The 24863-nt window shown below is 39.2% G+C and overlaps 1 protein-coding gene across 1 annotated transcript in view; it reads left to right on the top strand.

The window, feature by feature from the left end:
• Nucleotides 1–24497, top strand: part of LOC121385657 (O-acyltransferase like protein-like) — a 25588-nt gene extending 1091 nt beyond the window's left edge. The window contains exons 2-11 of the mRNA XM_041516417.1: nucleotides 939–1115; nucleotides 1815–1908; nucleotides 3698–3796; nucleotides 6530–6695; nucleotides 7668–7747; nucleotides 8086–8184; nucleotides 9301–9424; nucleotides 13899–14091; nucleotides 15330–15472; nucleotides 24282–24497. Coding sequence (XP_041372351.1) covers nucleotides 939–1115; nucleotides 1815–1908; nucleotides 3698–3796; nucleotides 6530–6695; nucleotides 7668–7747; nucleotides 8086–8184; nucleotides 9301–9424; nucleotides 13899–14091; nucleotides 15330–15472; nucleotides 24282–24389 — 1283 coding nt within the window. The 3' untranslated portion in view covers nucleotides 24390–24497. The remainder of the gene's footprint in view (nucleotides 1–938; nucleotides 1116–1814; nucleotides 1909–3697; nucleotides 3797–6529; nucleotides 6696–7667; nucleotides 7748–8085; nucleotides 8185–9300; nucleotides 9425–13898; nucleotides 14092–15329; nucleotides 15473–24281) is intronic.
• The last annotated feature ends 366 nt before the right edge of the window (nucleotides 24498–24863 follow it).

The following is a 24863-nucleotide window of genomic DNA, read 5'->3' as shown; positions in this document are numbered from 1 at the left end:
TCTCGGATCTTCCAGTAGAGTTTGTGCTTTGTGAGAGAACTTCAAGGCATGTGAACAGTATCTGTTCTCCCCAAGTCTCTCTTTCATGGGTAAATTATCCTTATTTATAAGACGCATACTAAACACGTATCTATGTAAAAATAAAGATATACTACGTATTGTTATAAAGTTGAAGTTTAGCACTGTGACAGTATTTCCGCACGCACGCACCGCATCCAGTCTATATGAGCCTTTAACCTATTTGCGAGGATTACAAAATGTTTGACATCCAATAGCCGATGGTTAATAAAACAATGTGTTCTAGTGGTGTCGTTAAACAAAACAAGTCGGTTAAAAGCTAGCTTCAGATGATTGCGTTTGGCAGGATCTAACCACCTCGGTGGATCTATTCAACTGATTCGGGTTTTCTCGTTCCAACCACTGCACCACAACTTGTCAAAGACCGTGGTATGTGCGTTCCTGTCTGTGGGTTATTTCTCGTTCCAAGCAGTGCATCACAACTTGTCAAAGACCGTGGTATGTGCTTTCCTGTCTGTGGGTTATTTCTCGTTCCAACCAGTGCGCCACAACTTGTCAAAGACCGTGGTATGTGCTTTCCTGTCTGTGGGTTATTTCTCGTTCCACCACCATTACTGCTATACCAAATGACGTCGTATTTGCTATCCTATCTGTGGAATGGTGCATATAAAAGATCCTTTGCTATTAATGGAAAAATGTAGCGGGTTTCCTCCCTATGACTGTGTAAGAATGACAATATGTTTGACATACAATAGCCGACAATTAATAAATCAATGTGCTCTAGTGGTGTCGTTAAACAAAACAAACTTTAACTCTTTTTTTTTGACATTCAATTTCCGTTGGTTGATAAATTGATGTATTCTAGCTATGTCGTTAATCAAAACAAATTTCAAGTTCTAATTTTTCTACGTTTTAACCAGGTCATTCGATCTCCGAGGTGTTTCTGTGTTTTGCCATTCAACGCAATCTGGAGCGCATACTGGGGGAGGGAAATCCCAACTACCTGTTCTGTCTGAACGGAGTGCGCGTGCTCAGTATCACGTGGATCGTGCTGGGCAACACCGTCAGCTTCCTGTACAGAGAACCCAACGTTGTCGGTACGTTCGACGTTTCTTTTGGTGTTTCTCTTCTTTCGTCCATCTGTTATGTCGTCAATCTGTTCATCTGTCTTTCAAGTGTAGTTGCCATACAATTTGTCCACAGTGTCTTTTGTTTGAAAAACAATGCAGAGCAATAAACAGTTCTCTTGCAATTATGTAGTTGAGCGATTGCTCCCATTATCAAATTAACATTATATTTGAGTAGAATTTAAATTAGTGATGATGCGAGCAATTTTCCGCCCACGCAGAAATCGCTTTGTATGCACACACGCGAGCGGGAGCAATCGCTCGCGTCAAAGCTTACCGATGGCCCCCAAAACACATCCGAGATGGGATTGGATTTGGCGAGTATCCCTGCGAGCCTAACCCTGTAACCCTCTAACCCAGTCCATTTTCAGCGGGGAGGGGGGTTGTTGTTGTTGTTGGGGTGTTGGTGTTGTTGTTTTTTTGTTATCTCCCTTTCCTTACAACTTTCTAAAAACAAATAAATAATATTCAGCTAATAAACCAAATACAAAAACAGTTATATTTTGAATATCACACCAGACAATTTAAAATCAGCTTTGAATCTCTGCTGCCAAACCTTATCTTGTAGATTTCGTTTTAGTTGTTTTATATATATATATATATATATATATATATAAAAGCCAAAACCATACTCAACTTAGTTAAGCTTCTTGAATATTTTAATTTCAGCCAATGTCGTAGAAGTTCCGGAAGCTGCGCAAAGATTCGTTTTCCAGTTCGTCATCAATGCCACGTTCGCCGCTGATACTTTCTTCATTCTGAGGTAATTTCTCGTTCCAGCCAGTGCACCAATACTGGTATATCAAAGGCCGTGGTATGTACTACCCTGTCTGTGGGATGGTGAATATAAAAGATCCCTTGCTGCTAATCGAAAAGAGTAGCCCATGAAGTGTCGACAGCGGGTTTCCTCTCTCAATCTGTGTGGTTCTTAACCATATGTCTGACGCCATATAACCGTAAATAAAATGTGTTGAGTGCGTCGTTAAATAAAACATTTCTTTCTTCATTCTGAGGTAAAATGTAATGTAGTCTGTAAACACATAAATTGTAAACATAAAGATAAAGTTTACATCGTTTAACGACACCACTAGAGCAGACTGGGTTATTAATCATCGGCTATTGGATGTCAGACATTTGGTAATTTATTACATATAATCTTAGATAGGAAACTCGCCTTTTTTCGTTAGTAGTAAGGAATATTTTATATGCACTATCCCACAGACAGGATAGCAGATACCACGGCATTTGATATATCAGTATTGGTGCACTGGCTGGAACTAGAAATAGCCGAATGGTCTCACCGATGGGGATCGATCCTAGACCGACGGCGCATCAAACGAGCGCTATCCTCAGTCATTTTAAAAGGTTTTTGGCAAATAAATTTTTTTTTGCATTATTAACATTATAATTAATTTCTTACGTTATTTTCCCCTAGGAATTCCAATACATTTCTGGACACCGTGATATTTTGTAATATCTCAATTTCGATTTTTGTCTAAAATACTTTCCCACGTAGGAACTTAAAGGGACATTCCTGAGTTTGCTGCATTGTAAGACTAATAAAATATTTCTACGATTAAACATAAATATTAAATATATTTTCTTGTTTAGAATATCAGTGTCTGTATATTTAATGTGTTTCTGGTCGTCTTAATATTTGTAAGAATCTTTTTTAGGAAATAAAATGAAATTTAAACTAGTACTAATACTAGAACGATCAAAAACACGTTTAACAGACAGCCACTAATATTTTATGCAGAAACATATATTTGATATGTAATTACAGTCGTCAAAACGTCTCTCTTAGTCGATAACATCTTAAAAATTGCAGCAAACTTAGGAATGTCCCTTTAATGGGTCGAATTTACAAAGCCTGTTTTAGAAACAATCACTTCTCTATCAAAAGTTCGGTGCACGTCGAACTTTGACCCAGCCGGAAGTTATTTGCTTTAGTACTACCTTAAACACCTGCGTTTAAGAAAGAAAAAAAAACAGGCTTCTTAAATGTGGCCCATTATGCCTTCCAACTGCCATATGAAATTTAAAACAATTCGGCCATAGGTAATTCCCGTATTTACCCGTATAATGCTTTATATTTAAATTAAGGTAAAATAGTGTGTGTGTTTTTAAAAGAAAAAAAATCAGTGCAGAAGTATGGAACTTGTAACTAAGCTATATAGTACTTTTAATTACATACGAGTAGGGGCGGGTCCAAGATTTTGTAAAGGGGGTAGTCACAGAAGTCTAAAAGAAAGGGGACAGGTTTGAGTTTGCCGACTGCTTTAAGCCTAGCTCACGAACCTAACTCCCAGAGGATGTGGGTTAAGCTCCTATGGACATGTTCAAATAAAGAAGTTCAAGAAACGCTTTCATGGCAGTTTAATTTTGTATAGAGTGGATAAAAAGGATTTAAAATAAATAAATTAATTAATTAAAAATAAAAACATTAAAAGGGGCAGGTCAAACAGGCGTGGGTGGGATAACCGTGTGCCACCCCCTCTGGATCCGTCATTGACGAGTTGTTCACTTGTTTTAGTTTGTCTGTTCGACAGTGGGACGCTACTCGCCTACAACTGGATGAAGCAGGAAGAAAAGAAGAACAAGTTCACAGTGAAGCAACTTCTTATGATGTACTTCCATCGCTTTGTCAGGTACACTTTACACACACACACACACATACACACGCACACGCACACACAGGCACACACACGCACACGCACGCACACACAGACACACGCACGCATGGACACACGCAGACACACACACACAGACACACAAATATACACACATATACACACACAGTCACACACACACACACACACACATACACACACACATAGATAGATATATATACACATATATAAACATTTTGTCTCGTCAAATCGACCCTACTAGTTTGTCCCTATCCGGATTATTTCGCCACCAAATACATATTTTATACTGACGATATAACTAAACCATTTAACAAAAATACAATTTAATTCATGAAAATACGAAGAACTTAAAACTGAAAAACACGTTTTACAAAATGCAGAACTCGTTTTGAAGTATAGTTAATAATGACACCATTTAAGAAATATTTCATTATTAATTAGACTAAAACTTGTCAGATGGTATCTAAACAATTCACACTCGGTAAGCACAGGTCGTCAATATTGGGATACGTCAACAAGGTTTTTAGGGAGAACAGGAAATATATATGACATAACAAACAAAATTGGGTATCAGAGGGGTCCACACACACACACACACACACACAGAAACACACACACACACTTTAAATCGTCAAATTCGGGGGAAAATGATGGAGATATTCGAGAAAGATGAGCTGGTCTGAGATCATTTCATCATTATTTCCATCATTCTAGACACAATATTAGTTATAACCCATGTAAGACCATAGGCGTACGGGCTCCCATTTTTGTAGGAGGGCAGGCTGGTATTTGACCGAATTAAACGAAAATGCCCGAATCTGAATGACAACATTTATTTATATTTATATTACTGTAAAACAGCTATATAGAGTTGCAAACGAATCACTACGCATTTTTGACGGTAGAATGATGGAAGTATATGGTGAAACGTTCTCATGTTAGCACATTTTGTCAGAATATCTGTATTAATTTTGCCTGAATTTGAGGATTTTCTCCATCACTAGAGGGGATTGCTGCCCCCTCCCCCCCCCCCCCCCCATCTCGTACGCTTATGAGTAAAATTGCGTTGTGATTAGTTCGTAACCCAATAGTGTTGTTTGGTAGTAAAACAAATATGAACATGTGAAAATTCAGCCTGTGCACCCGTCACTGGGTCATTATTAAGATGTACAAACAGGCCCGAGTGGTCGATAACTGGAATAGGGGTGGGGGTACAATTACTAGTGAAGGGGGCAGAGTCTCTAGTGGCGTAGGTGGAGCAAGCCACATGTTTAGCTTTATACAGAGTAAGGGGCGGGACGTAGCCCAGTGGTATTGTGCTCGCTTGATGCGCGGTCGATTTGGGATAGATCCCCATTGGTGGGTCCATTGGGCTTTTCTCGTTCCATCCAGTGCACCACGACTGGTATAACAAAGACCCTGATATGTGCTAGCCTGCCTGTGGGATGGTGCCTTGCCACTAATTGAAAAAATGTAGCGGGTTTCCTCTCTAAGACTATATGTAAAAATTACCAAATGTTTGACATCCAATAGACGATAATTAATAAATCAATGTGCTTTAGTGGTGTCGTTAAACAAACTAAAATTTTATATAGAGTAGGACAACCAAAAATGTGTATTTTTGTCGTCAAGAGGGGGACCATCCCCCTGCCATTTCTTACGGGCTCTATCTTTTTCGCTTGGCAAGATGATTGGAACAGTGCGATTATGAACAAGCTTCATTCTGTCAAGGCAGTCCTGGGAAAGTGGCAGTCATCATACAGGCGGTACGGGAAGGATGAAGTAGTCTTGTGCCGTGCCCGTACTGGCCATACGTATTTAACGCATTCATATATTTTACGGGGCGGGATGTAGCCCAGTGGTATTGCGCTCGCTTGATGCGCGGTTGGTCTAGGATCGACCCCCGTCGCTGGGCTCATTGGGCTATTTCTCGTTCCAACCAGTGCACCACGACTAGTATATCAAAGACCGTGATATGTGATATCCTGTCTTTGGGATGGTGCATATAAAAAGATCCCTTGCTGCTAATCGAAAAGAGTAGCCCATGAATTGGCGACAGCGGGATTCCTCTCTAAATATCTGTGTGGTTTAACCATAAGACTGACGCCATATAACCGTAAAATAAAATGTGCTGAGTGCGTCGTTAAATAAAACAATTAATTCTTTCCATCTTATTTTAACGAAGGACTGTCCTCCTCAGTGTGGACATTGTCAGTGTACACTGACTGTGCGCCACATTTTGGTGGAGTGTGATCATTTGAAACCGACGAGAAACGATATATTTGGCGAAAGGAGTGTTTTGTAATGTTTTAAATTCCACCAAGAATTAATTTTAAAGTTTATAAAACACTTTGATTTCTATGCAGTTTTAAAATATACTTACCTTGATATTTGTATTGCATTATACTTTCCACAAAGCTCTTTACACTGATTTTAACATTATTATATACTTTTTTCTTTTTTTTTCAATGTAAATAATATTTTCATATAAATACCTTTTCTGACACTCAATTGCCGATGTGTATTTTTGTGCTAGGGTGTCGTTAAACATCCATTCTTTCATTCATTCATTCATTCATTCATTCATTTAGTCATTCATGCATTCATTGATTCGTTCATTCATCCATTCATTAATCCATTCATGCATTCATTCATTCATGCATCCATCCAGCAATCCATCCATTCATTCATTCATTCATTCTACAAAACAAACACTGTTGTTGTTTCCAGAATCGCTCCGTGTTACTACGTGTTGATTATGACGTATACGAACCTACTGCCGTATTTCGGGGAAGGACCAGGCTGGAAGTACACCAGCGATTCAATACGTCAGTGCAAGGACCACTGGTGGGCCAACGCCCTCTTCATCAGCAACTTCTACAAAGCAGACGACATGGTAAGTTATCTACGCCCTCTTCATCAGCAACTTCTACAAAGCAGACGACATGGTAAGTTATCTACACCCTCTTCATCAGCAACTTCTACAAAGCAGACGACATGGTAAGTTATCTACTAGGGTGTAGGGACCACTGGTGAGCCAACGCCCTCTTCATCAGCAACTTCTATAAAGCAGACGGCATGGTAAGTTATCTACGCCCTCTTCATCAGCAACTTCTACAAAGCTGACGACATGGTAAGTTATCTATGCCCTCTTCATCAGCAACTTCTACAAAGCTGACGACATGGTAAGTTATCTACGCCCTCTTCATCAGCAACTTCTACAAAGCAGACGACATGGTAAGTTATCTACGCCCTCTTCATCAGCAACTTCTACAAAGCAGACGACATGGTAAGTTATCTACGCCTCTTCATCAGCCACTTCTACAAAGCAGACGACATGGTCAGTTATCTACGCCCTCTTCATCAGCCACTTCTACAAAGCTGACGACATGGTAAGTTATCTACGCCCTCTTCATGCCACTTCTACAAAGCTGACGACATGGTAAGTTATCTACGCCCTCTTCATCAGCAACTTCTACAAAGCTGACGACATGGTAAGTTATCTACGCCCTCTTCATCAGCAACTTCTACAAAGCAGACGACATGGTAAGTTATCTACGCCCTCTTCATCAGCAACTTCTACAAAGCAGACGACATGGTAAGTTATCTACTAGGGTGTAGGGACCATTGGTGGGCAAGCGCCCTGTTCATTGGCAACTTCTATAAAACAGACGACATTTTAAGCTATCGACTAGGGTGTAGGGACCGCTGGTGGACCAACGCCCTCTTCGTCAGCAACTTGCCTTCTGGAGGAGTGCCAATCAAATTTCTATAAAGTGGCAAAGTGCCCTTCTGATTAAAGCTGTGCTGTAATTTGTAATTTCTATAAGTGGACTATATGTTTGTCACTAGTTTGTGTTTCTTTCAGTGTATGACGTGGACCTATTACCTGGTGAACGACTTCCAGTTTTACCTGATTTCACCGATAGTGCTGATACCGCTGTCGAGGTACGTGGTTCGGCTTGTGAGAACACACTCAGTATACTTCACGAGTTAAGAAAAACAACTAATATTACGAAAAACGTGAAACATACATATGTGAAAACAGTTTATCTCTCACTCACAAGTCTTCTCTAGTTCTTCTTCTTCTTCTCTCTCTCTCTCTCTCTCTCTCTCTCTCTCTCTCTCTCTCTCTCTCTCTCTCTCTCTCTCTCTCTCTCTCTGTGTGTATGTGTGTGTGTGCGTGCTTGCGTGTGTGTATGTTTGTGAGCAGGTGAGCGTGTGTATGTAATGACAGTTTTAAAACTCTGTATATTGCTTATATTTCCATACCTCCATGTTTACAGATGTCCGCCACTCGCCTTCGTGTTGATAATACTGCTTGTTCTCACTCAAATCGTCACCACTGCTGTCTTCAATAAAAACATCAACGGTAACATCCTAAGGTTGGTAGCAATATTGTCACCTGGGCCCGGTAACATATAGCACTCGTACCACTTACGTCAGACCAACACCACACATTATGTATGGTGTACATCTGACTTAAATGTTAGAGTGATTTATGTTACCGGGCCCTGTAGTGCTAGGTTTTTTTTAATCAGTAATTGTTTCTAAAATTACCACACTGACGATGACACAGTTAGTGCATTTGCCTTTGTGAAGAAATAGGGCATCGAAAATACTCGTGATTTACCTATTTAGTTCTCTTTCATTCTTCCTTTCATTCTTTTCTTCTTCTTCTTCTTCTTTTTTTTTGTCTTTGTATCGGTCTTTCTTTCTTTTGTTTTATATCTTTATATAATCCATCTAATTTTCTTGTACTTGACTCGGTGTGTGCTCCGGTGTTTATTAGATAATAAAATGAAAATATTCACATTGTTTGGTTTGAATTGATATGATGCTGTACATTTGTGCGTTTTAGAATGGCAGGAGGTTTTTTTTTAGGATATCTACGCCAAAACTTACTGTAGTGTTATGGTTTTCGCAATTTATATTATTATATTTGTATGTTTTAGAATGACAGGAGTGTGTGTGTGTGTGTGGGGGGGGGGGGGGGGGGGGGGGGGGGGTTAAGGATATCTACACCAAACCATTGCTGTAGTGTTATGGTATTCGCAATTTATATTATTATATTTGTATGTTTTAGAATGACAGGAGGGTGGGTTTGTTTTTTAGAATATCTACGCCAAACCTTAAGGTCGTGTTAAAGTATTTGCCGTGTATATTATTATATTTGTATGTTTTAGAATGACAGGAGTGTGTGTGTGGGGGGGGGGGGGGGGGGGGGGGAATATCTACACCAAACCGTACTGTAGTGTTATGGTATTCGCAATTTTTATTATTTATATTTGTATGTTTTAGAATGACAGGAGGGTGGGTTTGTTTTTTAGAGTATCTATGCCAAAACTTAAGGTCGTGTTAAAGTATTTGCCATGTATATTATTATATTTGTATGTTTTAGAATGACAGGAGGGTGGGTTTGTTTTTTAGAGTATCTACGCCAAACCTTAAGGTCGTGTTAAAGTATTTGCCGTGTATATTATTATATTTGTATGTTTTAGAATGACAGGAGGGTTTTTTGAGGATATCTACGCCAAACCTTACTGTCGTGTTGGAGTATTCGCCATTGGTATTGCTCTGGGCTACGCCATATACATGGCTGGGAGGCACGTGTACTTCAGAAAGGTACGTTCTCTAGCTAACCTCTGCACCTCTATACACTGAACGGGAACGTGACGTAGCCCAGTGTACTTCAGAAAGGTACGTTCTCTAGCTAACCTCTGCACCTCTATACACTGAACGGGGACGTGACGTAGCCCAGTGTACTTCACAAAGGTACGTTCTCTAGCTAACCTCTGCACCTCTATACACTGAACGGGAACGTGACGTAGCCCAGTGTGCTTCAGAAAGGTACGTTCTCTAGCTAACCTCTGCACCTCTCTGCACTGAACGGGGACGTGACGTAGCCCAGTGTACTTCAGAAAGGTACGTTCTCTAGCTAACCTCTGCACCTCTCTGCACTGAACGGGGACGTGACGTAGCCCAGTGTACTTCAGAAAGGTACGTTCTCTAGCTAACCTCTGCACCTCTATACACTGAACGGGAACGTGACGTAGCCCAGTGTACTTCAGAAAGGTACGTTCTCTAGCTAACCTCTGCACTGAACGGGAACGTAACGTAGCCCAGTGTACTTCAGAAAGGTACGTTCTCTAGCTAACCTCTGCACCTCTCTGCACTGAACGGGAACGTGACGTAGCCCAGTGTACTTCAGAAAGGTACATTCTCTAGCTAACCTCTGCACCTCTCTGCACTGAACGGGAACGTGACGTAGCCCAGTGTACTCCAGAAAGGTACGTTCTCTAGCTAACCTCTGCACCTCTATACACTGAACGGGAACGTGACGTAGCCCAGTGTACTTCACAAAGGTACGTTCTCTAGCTAACCTCTGCACCTCTATACACTGAACGGGGACGTGACGTAGCCCAGTGTACTTCAGAAAGGTACGTTCTCTAGCTAACCTCTGCACCTCTCTGCACTGAACGGGAACGTGACGTAGCCCAGTGTACTTCAGAAAGGTACGTTCTCTAGCTAACCTCTGCACCTCTATACACTGAACGGGGACGTGACGTAGCCCGGTGTACTTCAGAAAGGTACGTTCTCTAGCTAACCTCTGCACTGAACGGGAACGTAACGTAGCCCAGTGTACTTCAGAAAGGTACGTTCTCTAGCTAACCTCTGCACCTCTCTGCACTGAACGGGAACGTGACGTAGCCCAGTGTACTTCAGAAAGGTACGTTCTCTAGCTAACCTCTGCACCTCTCTGCACTGAACGGGAACGTGACGTAGCCCAGTGTACTCCAGAAAGGTACGTTCTCTAGCTAACGTCTGCACCTCTCTGCACTGAACGGGGACGTGACGTAGCCCAGTGTACTTCAGAAAGGTACGTTCTCTAGCTAACCTCTGCACCTCTCTGCACTGAACGGGGACGTGACGTAGCCCAGTGTACTTCAGAAAGGTACGTTCTCTAGCTAACCTCTGCTCCTCTCTGCACTGAACGGGGACGTGACTTAGCCCAGTGTACTTCAGAAAGGTACGTTCTCTAGCTAACCTCTGCACCTCTATGCACTGAACGGTGACGTGACGTAGCCCAGTGGTAAAGCACTCGCTTGATTCCCGGTCGGTCTAGGATCTATGCCCCTCGGTGGGCCCATTGAGCTGTTTCTCATTCCAGCCAGTGCACCACGTCTAATATATCAAAGGTCGTGGTATGTACTATCATGTCTGTGGCAGGCCCTCTGATTTCACGGAAACGATTATTTCCGAAACCGTGTCGGTAAAATCACGGAATTATGCCGAGGGTATACGAAGTGATTCGGATGAATTACGAAATATGCCGCAAACTAATTTAAATATAAAAATTAAATGTTGAACTTTCGTTTCAAGACAAAAAAAATATGTGATGGTATAGCCATAAAATCTATTTATACTAGTATACAATCCAGAGTTTATTACTGCACTCCACACCCCTTTTTAATGTTGAAATAGACCAACAAGTCCGCCTATTGCATAGTCTCGCCCGATATTTTTAGAATTTGTATACACCCAAATAACGCTATCAAAGGCGAAGTATGATTGGTCGATATTTAAATTATTATTTATAGATGAAATGTCACCTGAACATGCGAGTCCACTCAATGCTGTTTGTGACGGAACATGCTCTTATCTTTTCGCCTGTGGCGATGTTAATTGTTTTAAAGGGTCGTGTTCAGCTTGGTTACGTAATACTCTGGCGCGACAGTGATAGTCCTGCGTCCCAATATGCACTTAGACCAGGTGGGCACAGTGGTTACGTAATACCTCCGGTAGTTCGGTTTACGACCGGGGTATTTCTAGCGAACTGGCGACGGTCTGTCTGGCCATCTAAGAAAATATACCGTCTCTGGGAGTTGTGGAAATATCACATGATAGGTGAGGTACCGCGTTGTGCCCCCCCCCCCCCCCCCCCCCAGGCGATATTCGCTGTCTTTGGACTAGTCTGGGATATTTTTTGAATAAATAGATAGGATTTTAGATATATCGAGGAGAAACATTGGAAGTATGCAAGGGAACGGATGTTGTCCAACTGAACGAAATATATTAGTTCAGACCGGACTTGGTAAATATATATTTCTGCTCTGTTGTATAACCTTGATGTGATGATGTGACTTTAAATATTTTAATACTGTATTATACCAATATTCTTTAGACAGTGTCTCCGGTAATCTGACGAAGTAAATTGTAGGCTTCACTGTTCTAATATTTTTATACGAGTATTTGGTAAGATAAAGCTTAGCCGGTCATCCTAGAGGACCTAGGTAAACTGTAGGTTATTGTCTTTATTGTGATATGTACCAGTATTAATTCTGTATTACAAGGTTACTGAATGAGTATTTAAGAGTTAATTAAAAATTAACCAGTTAGGAATAGAGTTGTAATTCCTTTATTAATTAAGTTCCCCTGGCAGCGTTTCTCAATTATCACACGTGTGTGTGTTGTATCATGGTGAAGTGATTAGAATATGGTGTAAACTAGACACCTAGTGATTAACTAATTAAGTGATTAGCTCTGGGTTGTTATTATATTGTTGTTGTTAATTAACTACTGCGACAAGTACATTTATCAGCGTTAGAGTTAATACAGATTCCAAAGTGTATTGTGTTTTGTTGTTTTTTCTAGTGAACTAAACGTGCTATATATATATATATATATATATATATATATATATATATATATATATATATATATATTTATATAAGATCTTATCTCTGATTATACCTAGAGCCGAGCCACTCGGGTATAGACTGCCCGATACAGAGAGATCTAATAGATATACAGTTAGGAGAGATATTTGGATAATCGTGTTTTATTCAGTTACGGGTATTATAGGATACTGTTAGGACACTGTTAGATATACCGGTAGACCAGTAGAGCTAATTCTAATCAGATTGTTCTAATTTAAATTATCAAAAACGGATTTAGGCTAATAGTGAAATATACGTCGCTGTGTTTAAAAACTAGTGTCTGTCACTTTAAATGTCAGAAACATACTTAACATCCTGACATCACGGATGAGGGGTTTTGTTTATTATTGGTTTAACGACAAATCTAGAGCCCATGATTTATTAATTATCAGCTGTTGGATGTCAAACATTTGGTAATTCTTACACATAGTCGTAGAGACGAAACCCGCTACATTTTTTCCATTAGTAGTAAAGAATCGTTTATATGCACCATCCCACAGACAGGATAGCACATACCGTGTCAAAGTTCGAGATGCAACGAATTTTTGATAGAGCGATTAATATCACAAGTCCTGTCATTGGTGATAAATGTGGGAGTTTGTTGTGAAAAAAGATAGTTTTATCAGGGCAATAAATGTATGTAATTTTATTTCAGTTAGTACCACTGTATCAAGTAGGCTTGTGCTTGAAACATGTAGAGGTAGCTCGAGTCACCTCCAGCCGTACCCCTTATTGATAGTGATATGTGAGATAAGGCTAGAGAAACGTCTATGTAATGGTTGCAAGGTATTGTCTAAAATACACACACACACACACACACACACACACACACACACACACACACACCTAAATCTGATGCCAAAGAGCTTTAGTTTGATTATTCTCGAGTCATGACATTACATTTACATGTTGTTAACCAGTACCAACGATACATTAAGAAACCCGACGCCCCAATACGTCACCACAAATAAAAAGAAGAAGAAGAAGAAAATAGACGGTATAGCGCTGGTTCGTTTTGCATATATGCCAAAGCATTACATAGACTTTCCTCTAGCCTTACCCCACATATCAATATCAATGAGGGGTAGGGTTGGACGTGTCTCGAACTAATGTATGGGGTACCTGTAAAACTAAGTACTACAATGCTGTGCAATACTAGGTGTGTTGTAAAAAACATCCCTTCATATCGAAAATGAGCCACCAAAGGTTCCACTTTCTTCAGTTAATACTTTGAGTGAGGGGTTGTGGTACTCGTATTTGTGGGTCATAGTTTGGTTGATATATTCCAAATATAGTGTTTCTAACCGGATATGTTAACATTGACGTCTATGGGATTATGTTTGGTACAGTGCAACCTACATTCTTTAATTGATTTGCAGACTCCACTGGTTGTCGGGTGGTGTGTTGCGCTGTGCACGCTGTCAGTTGTGGTGTTTATAACGTACGACGAGAATCGAGTAGGCGGAACCCACTGGACTGGTACCCAGACCGCGGTGTACGAGGCGCTGTCTCGTCCCGCTTGGGGATTGGGAGTGTCCTGGATCATATTCTGCTGCTGTATCGGACAAGGAGGTAAACAATTGCATTAAATTTATTTATTTATTTATTTTATTAAATTATAATTTTATTAGTTACTTTATTTAGTTATCCTATAACTTCTCCATGATATCCATGTCATAAAGCCATGTAATAATGTTAGTGTATTAACCTGGTTAATAATGGTATGCAAATTTGCAAGGTCTCTTGGTAATGAGTTGCTGTGGACGGGTCATTTGCTTAGAAAGCCAACAAGACCTGTGTACCTGAGCGCAACGTTTTCAAAGATTTAGTTAAAATGCGTGACGTCAAGCTAATTTGTGTTAATCGAAATGACGTCATATTACCGATGGCGGCGACTTTAGTACTGTGATTTACGAAAACAATTTATTAAAATGTTATTTTAGAAGTGTTATAGGATAAATAAAATTCGTTACTCGTGTTTTTTAATATGTAAAATATCAACCTCGTCTAGTTAATCGGTATTTGTTTTGACAGAGACTGGACAAATACCGATTAACATAGACTCGGTTGATATTTTCGCATATTAAACAATACTCGTGACGAATCCTCTGTTTACTATATTTTTGTACTTATTTTTTTATTTTATTTAAGGATTGTCTGCTGTTTCTTTTACCTTCATCTGGGTATGAAAAAAAAAAAATCATCCGCAAACTGTGTGAATCGGCGAAGCCGTTCTCACATACGTTTGCGGATGATTTTTTTTGTTCATACCCAGATGAACGTAAAAGAAATAACAGACAATACTTATAATTAAATTTGAATGATACATGCTAATAATAACACTAAAACGTCATACTTTATTTTGAATTATTTTTTATCCATAAACAATAACGCTCATTAAAACAACTATTTTTTTCTCTCCTGTAAATCATGTCCTATCATTGAACATATGTCCTCATATGCCGTAGAATACGGCCTGAGTGTAATAAATTCTTGTCTTGTCTTGTCTTGTCTTGTCAAATCAGTGTAAACAATTACTTATCGACCGACTATTGTATGTTAATCATGCATAGTCATTCAGGGCAAACCCTTTGCAGTTTTGTTTTCCATTAGCAGAAAGCAACGTCTTATATGTAGACAGGATAGCACACACTATGGTCGATGATACAGCAGTGTTATGCAATTCTTCTCCTTCATCTAATTATTTTAGATTACTGTAACTATAGTTACGACCTGTCTGTTTATTACAATGGCATTTACTTTTCAGACCTCTATAGGTGTGTATTATTTATTTTTACTTTTGTCATCAGGTATCGCAGACAAGATTCTGTCGTGGAACGTGTTTCTTCCCCTGTGTAGGATCACGTACGGGATATATCTCCTGCACCCACTTCTCATAGTTCTAATCGTCGACACGTCCAAGACGTTAATATACCTTGATGCGACCTCCGTGGTGAGTATAAGTAGATACACTGTAGACGTTAATATACCTTGATGCGACCTCCGTGGTGAGTATAAGTAGATACACTGTAGACGTTAATATACCTTGATGCGACCTCCGTGGTGAGTATAAGTAGATACACTGTAGACGTTAATATACCTTGATGCGACCTCCGTGGTGAGTATAAGTAGATACACTGTAGACGTTAATATACCTTGATGCGACCTCCGTGGTGAGTATAAGTAGATACACTGTAGACGTTAATATATCTTGATGCGACCTCCGTGCTGAGTATAAGTAGATACACTGTAGACGTTAATATACCTTGATGCGACCTCCGTGCTGAGTATAAGTAGATACACTGTAGACGTTAACATACATTGATGCGACCTCCGTGCTGAGTATAAGTAGATACACTGTAGACGTTAATATACCTTGATGCGACCTCCGTGCTGAGTATAAGTAGATACACTGTAGACGTTAATATACCTTGATGCGACCTCCGTGGTGAGTATAAGTAGATACACTGTAGACGTTAATATACCTTTATGTGACCTCCGTGGTGAGTATAAGTAGATATTGTACAGAAGACGTTAATATACCTTGATGCGACCTCCGTGGTGAGTATAAGTAGATACACTGTAGACGTTAATATACCTTGATGCGACCTCCGTGGTGAGTATAAGTAGATACACTGTAGACGTTAATATACCTTGATGCGACCTCCGTGGTGAGTATAAGTAGATATTGTACAGTAGACGTTAATATACCTTGATGTGACCTCCGGGGGGAGTATAAGTAGATACGCTGTAGACGTTAATATACCTTGATGCGACCTCCGTGGTGAGTATAAGTAGATATTGTACAGTAGACGTTAATATACCTTGATGTGACCTCCGTGGGGAGTATAAGTAGATACGCTGTAGACGTTAATATACCTTGATGCGACCTCCGTGGTGAGTATAAGTAGATATTGTACAGTAGACGTTAATATACCTTGATGTGACCTCCGTGGGGAGTATAAGTAGATACGCTGTAGACGTTAATATACCTTGATGCGACCTCCGTGGTGAGTATAAGTAGATATTGTACAGTAGACGTTAATATACCTTGATGCGACCTCCGTGGTGAGTATAAGTAGATACACTGTAGACGTTAATATACCTTGATGCGACCTCCGTGGTGAGTATAGGTAGATACACTGTAGACGTTAATATACATTGATGCGACCTCCGTGGTGAGTATAAGTAGATACACTGTAGACGTTAATATACCTTGATGCGACCTCCGTGGTGAGTATAAGTAGATACACTGTAGACGTTAATATACCTTGATGCGACCTCCGTGGTGAGTATAGGTAGATACACTGTAGACGTTAATATACATTGATGCGACCTCCGTGGTGAGTATAAGTAGATACACTGTAGACGTTAATATACCTTGATGCGACCTCCGTGGTGAGTATAAGTAGATACACTGTAGACGTTAATATACATTGATCCGACCTCCGTGGTGAGTATAAGTAGATATTGTACAGTAGACGTTAATATACCTTGATGTTATCTCCGTGGTGAGTATAAGTAGATACACTGTAGACGTTAATATACCTTGATGCGAACTCCGTGGTGAGTATAAGTAGATACACTGTAGACGTTAATATACCTTGATGTGACCTCCGTGGTGAGTATAAGTAGATATTGTACAGTAGACGTTAATATACATTGATGTGACCTCCGTGGGGAGTATAAGTAGATACTGTACAGTAGACGTTAATATATCTTGATGCGACCTCCGTGGTGAGTATAAGTAGATACACTGTAGACGTTAATATACATTGATGCGACCTCCGTGCTGAGTATAAGTAGATACACTGTAGACGTTAATATACCTTGATGCGACCTCCGTGGTGAGTATAAGTAGATACACTGTAGACGTTAATATACCTTGATGCGACCTCCGTGGTGAGTATAAGTAGATACAATGTAGACGTTAATATACCTTGATGCGACCTCCGTGGTGAGTATAAGTAGATACACTGTAGACGTTAATATACCTTGATGCGACCTCCGTGGTGAGTATAAGTAGATACACTGTAGACGTTAATATACCTTGATGCGACCTCCGTGGTGAGTATAAGTAGATACACTGTAGACGTTAATATACATTGATGCGACCTCCGTGGTGAGTATAAGTAGATACACTGTAGACGTTAATATACCTTGATGCGACCTCCGTGGTGAGTATAAGTAGATACACTGTAGACGTTAATATACCTTGATGCGACCTCCGTGGTGAGTATAAGTAGATATTGTACAGAAGACGTTAATATACCTTGATGCGACCTCCGTGGTGAGTATAAGTAGATACACTGTAGACGTTAATATACCTTGATGCGACCTCCGTGGTGAGTATAAGTAGATACACTGTAGACGTTAATATACCTTGATGCGACCTCCGTGGTGAGTATAAGTAGATACACTGTAGACGTTAATATACATTGATCCGACCTCCGTGGTGAGTATAAGTAGATATTGTACAGTAGACGTTAATATACCTTGATGCGACCTCCGTGGTGAGTATAAGTAGATACACTGTAGACGTTAATATACCTTGATGCGACCTCCGTGGTGAGTATAAGTAGATATTGTACAGTAGACGTTAATATACATTGATGTGACCTCCGTGGGGATTATAAGTAGATATTGTACAGTAGACGTTAATATACCTTGATGTGACCTCCGTGGGGAGTATAAGTAGATACACTGTAGACGTTAATATACCTTGATGCGACCTCCGTGGTGAGTATAAGTAGATACACTGTAGACGTTAATATACCTTGATGCGAACTCCGTGGTGAGTATAAGTAGATACACTGTAGACGTTAATATACCTTGATGTGACCTCCGTGGTGAGTATAAGTAGATATTGTACAGTAGACGTTAATATACCTTGATGTGACCTCCGTGGGGAGTATAAGTAGATACACTGTAGACGTTAATATACCTTGATGCGACCTCCGTGGTGAGTATAAGTAGATACTGTACAGTAGACGTTAATATATCTTGATGCGACCTCCGTGGTGAGTATAAGTAGATACACTGTAGACGTTAATATACCTTGATGCGACCTCCGTGGTGAATATAAGTAGATACACTGTAGACGTTAATATACCTTGATGCGACCTCCGTGGTGAGTATAAGTAGATACACTGTAGACGTTAATATACCTTGATGCGACCTCCGTGGTGAGTATAAGTAGATATTGTACAGTAGCCGTTAATATACCTTGATGTGACCTCCGTGGGGAGTATAAGTAGATATTGTACAGTAGACGTTAATATACCTTGATGTGACCTCCGTGGGGAGAATAAGTAGATACACTGTAGACGTTAATATACCTTGATGCGACCTCCGTGGTGAGTATAAGTAGATATTGTACAGTAGACGTTAATATACCTTGATGTTATCTCCGTGGTGAGTATAAGTAGATACACTGTAGACGTTAATATACCTTGATGCGAACTCCGTGGTGAGTATAAGTAGATACACTGTAGACGTTAATATACCTTGATGCGACCTCCGTGGTGAGTATAAGTAGATACACTGTAGACGTTAATATACCTTGATGCGACCTCCGTGGTGAGTATAAGTAGATACACTGTAGACGTTAATATACCTTGATGTGACCTCCGTGGTGATTATAAGTAGATATTGTACAGTAGACGTTAATATACCTTGATGTGACCTCCGTGGGGAGTATAAGTAGATATTGTACAGTAGACGTTAATATACCTTGATGTGACCTCCGTAGTAAGTATAAGTAGATACACTGTAGACGTTAATATACCTTGATGCGACCTCCGTGGTAAGTATAAGTAGATATTGTACTGTAGACGTTAATATATCTTGATGCGACCTCCGTGGTGAGTATAAGTAGATATTGTACAGTAGACGTTAATATACCTTGATGCGACCTCCGTTGTGAGTATAAGTAGATATTGTACAGTACACGTTAATATACCTTGATGTGACCTACGTGGTGAGTATAAGTAGATATTGTACAGTAGACGTTAATATACCTTGATGTGACCTCCGTGGTGAGTATAAGTAGATATTGTACAGTAGACGTTAGTATACATTGACGAGACCTCCGTTGTGAGTATAAGTAGATATTGAACTGTAGACGTTAAAATACCTTCATACGACCTCTGTGAGAGTATAAGTAGATATTGTACAGTAGACGTTAATATACCTTGATGTGACCTCCGTGGTGAGTATAAGTAGATATTGTACAGTAGACGTTAATATACCTTGATGTGACCTCCGTGGTGAGTATAAGTAGATATTGTACAGTAGACGTTAGTATACATTGACGAGACCTCCGTGGTGAGTATAAGTAGATATTGAACTGTAGACGTTAAAATACCTTCATACGACCTCTGTGAGAGTATAAGTAGATATTGTACAGTAGACGTTAAAATACCTTGATGCGACCTCCGTGGTGAGTATAAGTAGATACACTGTAGACGTTAATATACCTTGATGCGACCTCCGTGGTAAGTATAAGTAGATATTGTACAGTAGACGTTAATATACCTTGATGCGACCTCCGTGGTGAGTATAAGTAGATATTGTACAGTAGACGTTAATATACCTTGATGCGACCTCCGTGGTGAGTATAAGTAGATATTGTACAGTACACGTTAGTATACATTGACGTGACCTCCGTGGTGAGTATAAGTAGATATTGTACAGTAGACGTTAATATACCTTGATGTGACCTCCGTGGTGAGTATAAGTAGATATTGTACAGTAGACGTTAATATACCTTGATGAGACCTCCGTGGTGAGTATAAGTAGATATTGTACAGTAGACGTTAATATACCTTGATGTGACCTCCGTGGTGAGTATAAGTAGATATTGTACTGTAGACGTTAATATACCTTGATGCGACCTCCGTGGGGAGTATAAGTAGATATTGTACAGTAGACGTTAATATACCTTGATGCGACCTCCGTGGTGAGTATAAGTAGATATTGTACAGTAGACGTTAATATACCTTGATGCGACCTCCGTGGTGAGTATAAGTAGATATTGTACAGTAGACGTTAATATACCTTGATGTGACCTCCGTGGTGAGTATAAGTAGATATTGTACAGTAGACGTTAATATACCTTGATGTGACCTCCGTGGTGAGTATAAGTAGATATTGTACAGTAGACGTTAGTATACATTGACGAGACCTCCGTGGTGAGTATAAGTAGATATTGTACAGTAGACGTTAATATACCTTGATGTGACCTCCGTGGTGAGTATAAGTAGATATTGTACTATAGACGTTAATATACCTTGATGTGACCTCCGTGGTGAGTATAAGTAGATATTGTACAGTAGACGTTAATATACCTTGATGTGACCTCCGTGGTGAGTATAAGTAGATATTATACAGTAGACGTTAATATACCTTGATGCGACCTCCGTGGTGAGTATAAGTACACAGTAGACGTTATACGATTTGACCTCCGTGAGAGTATAAGTAGATATTGTACAGTAGACGTTAATATACCTTGATGTGACCTCCGTGGTAAGTATAAGATACAGATATTACCTTGTACCTCCGTAGACGTTATTGTACTGTAGACGTTAATATATCTTGATGCGACCTCCGTGGTGAGTATAAGTAGATATTGTACAGTAGACGTTAATATACCTTGATGCGACCTCCGTGGTGAGTATAAGTAGATATTGTACAGTACACGTTAATATACCTTGATGTGCCCTCCGTGGTGAGTATACGTAGATATTGTACTATAGACGTCAATATACCTTAATGTGACCTACGTGGTGAGTATAAGTAGATATTGTACAGTAGACGTTAATATACCTTGATGTGACCTCCGTGGTGAGTATAAGTAGATATTGTACAGTAGACGTTAGTATACATTGACGAGACCTCCGTGGTGAATATAAGTAGATATTGAACTGTAGACGTTAAAATACCTTCATACGACCTCTGTGAGAGTATAAGTAGATATTGTACAGTAGACGTTAATATACCTTGATGTGACCTCCGTGGTGAGTATAAGTAGATATTGTACAGTAGACGTTAGTATACATTGACGAGACCTCCGTGGTGAGTATAAGTAGATATTGAACTGTAGACGTTAATATACCTTGATGTGACCTCCGTGGTGAGTATAAGTAGATATTGAACTGTAGACGTTAATATACCTTGATGTGACCTCCGTGGTGAGTATTGGTAGATATTGCACAGTAGACGTTAATATATGTTGATTTGACCTCCGTGTTGAGTATAAGTAGATGTTATACTGTAGACGTGGTGAGTATAAGTAGATGTTATACTGTAGACGTGGTGAGTATAAGTAGATGTTATACTGTAGACGTGGTGAGTATAAGTAGATGTTATACTGTAGACGTGTTGAGTATAAGTAGATGTTATACTGTAGACGTGGTGAGTATAAGTAGATGTTATACTGTAGACGTGTTGAGTATAAGTAGATGTTATACTATAGACGTGGTGAGTATAAGTAGATGTTATACTATAGACGTGGTGAGTATAAGTAGATGTTATACTATAGATGTGGTGAGTATAAGTAGATGTTATATTGAATATGCAGTTTATTATAATACATAGCAATGAAATATATAGATCTACGGAAACCACAAAAGAGGCATATCCGGTGAAAAGTCATATTTTAACTGTATTATGGCTACAGTGAAAATATAGAAATCGTATTTACTTTTTTTTGTAAAAGTGCATGATTAAATTTTCTCCCTTTGTCTCTTTTCTTCATATTTAAATTTAATGATTACCAATGCATCTGGTCGTATTTGAAAAAAAAAAAAATGTAATTTAAACAACTGTACCTATAAAAAAGAGATACGATAAAATATCGAAAACAAATTGAATACGAAGCTAAATAATGATGACACAATGTAATGTCATCGAGTGTAAGTGTAAGAATTTTAACGGCGTTCGACTCGTTTTGTTTTTGTGAGAGTTTTTGGAGGATCGCTTTGTCAAGTATGTTTGCACCGCAGTATTGTTAAATAAATGTTAATAAAGATCAATTTTATTCAAATTTCTTTTTAAAAGTCTATGGTCAAGTACATTTTCTGGCAAAGTAGGATAAGCGAAAGATATTACCAAAAACCGAAAGATATTGTCAAAAATTAGGAAATATGTATATAATAAATATACCATTTCATGGTGTTTTTTTCCGAATACGAGTTTTATGTCAACTCGTGATGTGTGAAAACCATATTTTTACATATCACTCGTTGACATAAAAATCGTATTCGAAAAAAGCCATGAAATAGCCTCTATATATTGGCACTGTAATTAAACTGATATGATGTTTTTGAAGCAAGAAAAATATTATTAACCGAGGCCGGAAGCCGACGTTGATATTTATCTTATGCGCTCCATAAAACATCACATCGGTCTCATGACATTGCCATAATTGTTTTATTACTTCAATTGAACGTAATTTTAAAATAAACATACAAATTATATTCACACAATCGAGCACTATGCAATCTACTTGAAAATAGCAAACACAATTACTGTAGTGTATGACGCCATTCGTGTAAGACGCTACAATTTCCGAATTCTGTCAACGCCGTGGGGAGCCCCCGTTTTACACAGGAAATAGTGCAATATCTCGATTGATGGTTTGGAAAAAAACTATATGTACATAGCAGTGCAATATGATCTCAAACGGAATCACACGTGACGTGACATTAACCAATCGGAAGTCATGTAGAGTATGAATGAGGCCGTAAACTCCCCGCGGGTGACGCCATTTAATGACGTCAGCGGAAATAGCTGACTGTGTGGGTGTTTAACACTAATCTCAATATCATTTGAATGTGTATACAGTATTAGCCCGAGTACTCTGCCGTTCGAGAGCTGTACTCCTTTCTACAGGGAACGCCTTTTTTCATACTATAGAATTTATTACAAGTTATTGTTTTCTCAATTGCACACGTAAATACAAGGTAGTATATTTTTGTTATTTCTAAATCACGTTTGCTTTTCGTGTTACGTCAAACCAAACTGAAATTATGTACAAAAAAAATATTTGTTGAAGGTTTCCTCTCTATGGCTGTGTCAAACATGACCCTATGTTTGACATCCAATAGCCGATGATTAATAAATCAATGTGCTTTAGTAGTGTCGTTAAACAAAACAAACTTTATCTAGTCGTCGTGCACTGACTAGAGCGAGATATTCGGTTGACAGAGTCTTCGATCTAAAACATCACACGCAATATGAAAGCGTTGTTTGTTTTTCATTATTTCAGCTGATCTGAATTACCAAATGTTTTATCCCCGTCGGTGGGCCCGTTGGGCTATTTCTAGTTCCAGCCAGTGCACCACGACTGGTATATCAAAGGCCGTGGTATGTAGTACCCTGTCTGTGGGATGGTGCATATAAAAGATCCCTTGCTGCTAATCGAAAAAGAGTAGCCCATGAAGTGGCGACAGCGGCTTTCCTCTCTCAATATCTGTGTGGTCCTTAACCATATTATCTGACACCATATAACCATAAATAAAATGTGTTGAGTGCGTCATTAAATTAAACATTTCCTTCCGTCCTTCCTCTCAATATCTGTGTGGTTCTTAACCATATGTCTGACGCCATATAACCGTAAATAAAATGTGTTGAGAGCTTTGTTAAATAAAACATTTCTGTCTTCCTTTTTACCAAATGTTTCACATAAATAGCTGATGATTAATTAATCAATGTGCTCTAGTGGTGTCATTAAACAAAAGAAACTTTTTTTTAAATTTCAGCTGAATCTGTTTGTCTTCATCTTGGTGATCTCCATGGGCCTGGCGCTCATGTTCATGGCGTCAGTCGAGGGGCCGATCATCAGACTGGAAACCCTCCTCCTGCACTGACCAGCAACATTTCGAGCCCTGACAAACAAACATTTTACGTTCGCTGACAAAAACAAATATGGTAGTTCTTCTTTCAGACTTTCCTTTTATTAAAATGTATTTGGTGTTTGTTTGATTGTTTTGTTTTGTTTCTGTTTGTTTTGCTTTGCTTTATTTTGTTTTGTTTCGAGCCCTGACAAATACAAAACTTTACGTCTGCTGACAAAAACAAATATGGTAGTTCTTCTTCCAGATTTTCCTTTTATTAAAATGTATTTGTTTTTGTTTGTTTGTTTGTTTGGTTTTTGTTTTGTTTTGATTTTGTTTTGTTTGTTTTGTTTCTGTTTGTTTTGTTTTGTTGTTTTTTGTTTTATTTCCTGTTTTTGTTTTATTTCCTGATTGGTGGGGGAGAGTGAGGCATATGCTTGTGACAGGAGTTAAATAAATCTATTTAGTTTGAATAAATAAATAAAATTGCTTTCTTTTCGGACGTAG

This window comes from Gigantopelta aegis, chromosome 11, assembly GCF_016097555.1.
Source record: "Gigantopelta aegis isolate Gae_Host chromosome 11, Gae_host_genome, whole genome shotgun sequence".
NCBI lineage: Eukaryota > Metazoa > Mollusca > Gastropoda > Neomphalida > Peltospiridae > Gigantopelta > Gigantopelta aegis.
The sequence above is the reverse complement of the archived record's forward strand: the minus strand, read 5'-3'. Positions and strand labels throughout refer to the sequence as shown.